The 2,523-nt window shown below is 44.5% G+C and overlaps 1 protein-coding gene across 1 annotated transcript in view; it reads right to left on the bottom strand.

Moving 5' to 3' along the window:
* Window positions 1-223: 223 nt before the first annotated feature.
* GEMIN8 (gem (nuclear organelle) associated protein 8) overlaps window positions 224-2,523 on the bottom strand; it is a 20,781-nt gene continuing 18,481 nt past the window's right edge. The window contains exon 3 of the mRNA XM_010150495.1: window positions 224-507. Within this exon, the coding sequence (XP_010148797.1) occupies window positions 257-507 (251 nt within the window). The 3' untranslated portion in view covers window positions 224-256. The remainder of the gene's footprint in view (window positions 508-2,523) is intronic.

Raw genomic sequence — 2,523 nt, 5'->3', positions numbered from 1 at the left:
TGAAACTACAACTTTAGACAGGTTTGGGATTGCTGCCCCTCCTATTACTACTTGACCAGTGTACGTAGGTAGAACGGACCGTGACCATCGCTGACAAACGTGTAAAGGGAACATGGGGCAGAGAAACTGCCCTTGCTGGCCTCTGCCCGGAAGCCCAACCAAAACCAACATCTGCAGTTTGTTCTTTCAGCAGCACAACCCTACTGAGGCACCCATCCCTACGGCTCTGTGCCAGGTCAGAGCACAGCCCAGGTACTCACAGCTTAAGGGGAATAATGGGCCAGTATTTGGGCTGCTTTTTGTCACAGTTTCTATCGAAGATAAGCTGCATGGCAGCCTCCATTGCCTGGATTTTGGCAGCTTCATCACCATACAGCTTCTTCATTTCTGCCATTCGCCTCTCCCCAGGTCTTTCTGCAGGTGGCTGCACAGAACGCTCCGTCCTTCTGTGAAGGTCTTGATCAGCCTCCACGTACTGGTACTCAGCCTCCAGCTCCTGCTGTCTCCCTAGACAAATAAACCACAAGAGATGGAAATTACCATCTATCAGCCAATCATATTTTGGTTTAACTTTTCAAATATTACATATTCACATTTGTGCTGGGTCTAAAGGGCCAAGATCCACACATTCTAGGGACAGTCAACTCCTACAACTTACACAACAAATCACATATTGGTCATCCTGCTGTGCTCATTGCACATAATGACAAATTCCTACTAAGCAGCATGATAAAGTCAGGCTGGAAAAAGTGGGGAAAAGGGAAGAAGATCCTGGAATTGAATGCTGAAACTGCAGAAAACCTCAGCATTAGTAATAACAAGTAAAAATCAGCATTGCTTCATTTCTCTCCAACTTACACACACCCTGAAAAGAAAAACAAACACCACAAACACCAAAACCCCACAAATCAACCCACCCCCAAAACCCCATCCCTAACCTGAGCCAGTTGGTTTCCAAAGTCGTGACTTAGCAGCTGAGATAAGGAAACAATGCACAGGACACGGCAACTTAAGCTGAACCATGGGCAAGAGAAAATGTAACGAGTTACTACTCCATGAAAATGAACAAAATGGTCTGTCACGTAAGTGTCTGCCATTAAGTGCATCCAACAAAATGCAGCTGTAAGCACCGTGTTTGGACAAACTAGCCACCCTCATCCATTCCTCCAGACCTGCAAAGTTCAAAACTGACAGCCTTCCTGCTATTCCTTTAAAGGCAAAACAAAACAGCACCCAACCCAAATCCCTGCACCATATCTTTTAAAGATGATTTAAAATCGTTCAGAAAGGTGAAACGTGTCAATCAATTTGCCATCAAAAATCCTCCTTGGTAAGCCAAATCGAGAAGCAGGAAGTTGATTTTACACGCCCAAACATACCTCCTTTTCCTGGGTGCTGCTCCGATGGATAACAATGTTCCATGCAGTTAAGATAGTAAAGTGCTACACAAGACTCCCCTCTTAGGGGGACATTTCTACATGATGAAGAAAATCATGTGGTAGTTGTTAAACTCCTTCATCTACCAATAACAAATGATGCATCTCAAAACTGCATCACCGAAACAGTTCACTACTAGTAAGAGCACAAACAAAACACCAAAAGGGAAAGTTTCCACAGCTCAGGATGTGTCAGTCACATACAGCACACGTTTCTCAGTGTACCTCTTCCCTTCCTTGCCCAAGCTGAGATCTAGCTTTCACAAAACACACGACATCTGCAAACCCTAACCCAAAGTTAAGCATCCTGACACATCTGTGTCAAACATCTGCAGTTTATTTTTACACTGGAAAATACTGTACAGAGCCACCAACTGACTGTCTGTCAGCCTCACTAAATGAATTATCCCTTGTACCTCAACCACAGAAAACAGATATTTTAAACAGCATAATCAGAAACTTCAATTCCAGCATGTTTGTATGAGAGGGACACAGAAAGCTTTTGTCCTGCCATTTCAAACGCCATCCAGTTTTGTGTTGGTAGCTGAAGGACAGGACTACTCAAGAGCTTATTAGAAATCTTCTCCAGAGAGGCATTTCACTTTCTGTGATTTTGCTTTAATGGCGCACCCCCAAAGTGTGCTGCACTGCCAGGATTCGAGTCCATGTGTGTTTCTGGAAGAGTCAGATTCATTTGGTGTCAGGCCATTTTAAGCAGAAGGTCTGAATAAAGCACTAAGGCTGCCTACAGAAGGCCGAGCACTACAAGGACAGGCTACAGCACCAAGGTTATGACTACATAGGTCACTTGCATCCCAACAAAACAAACTGACTGGGACACCAGTGTGCCCACAACTGGGTAATGTGCTTCGAAGCATGAATTGGATGCAAATTACACTGAACAGCGTTATATAGAAATCTATGCTGGAAAACCAATGTCTCCCATGGTAGGTTACATGGCAAAACTCTGTCAGGGCAATGAATTGAACTCATTTATAGACTCACAGAATAACAGAATGGTTTGGGTTGGAAAGGACCTTAAAGACCATCCAGTTCCAACCCCCCTGCCATGGGCAGGGGCACCTTC

The sequence above is a fragment of the Eurypyga helias genome, unplaced genomic scaffold, assembly GCF_000690775.1.
Source record: "Eurypyga helias isolate BGI_N326 unplaced genomic scaffold, ASM69077v1 scaffold4744, whole genome shotgun sequence".
Taxonomy (NCBI): Eukaryota; Metazoa; Chordata; class Aves; order Eurypygiformes; family Eurypygidae; genus Eurypyga; species Eurypyga helias.
Note: the sequence above shows the minus strand (reverse complement) of the source record. Positions and strands in the feature narration are given on the sequence as shown.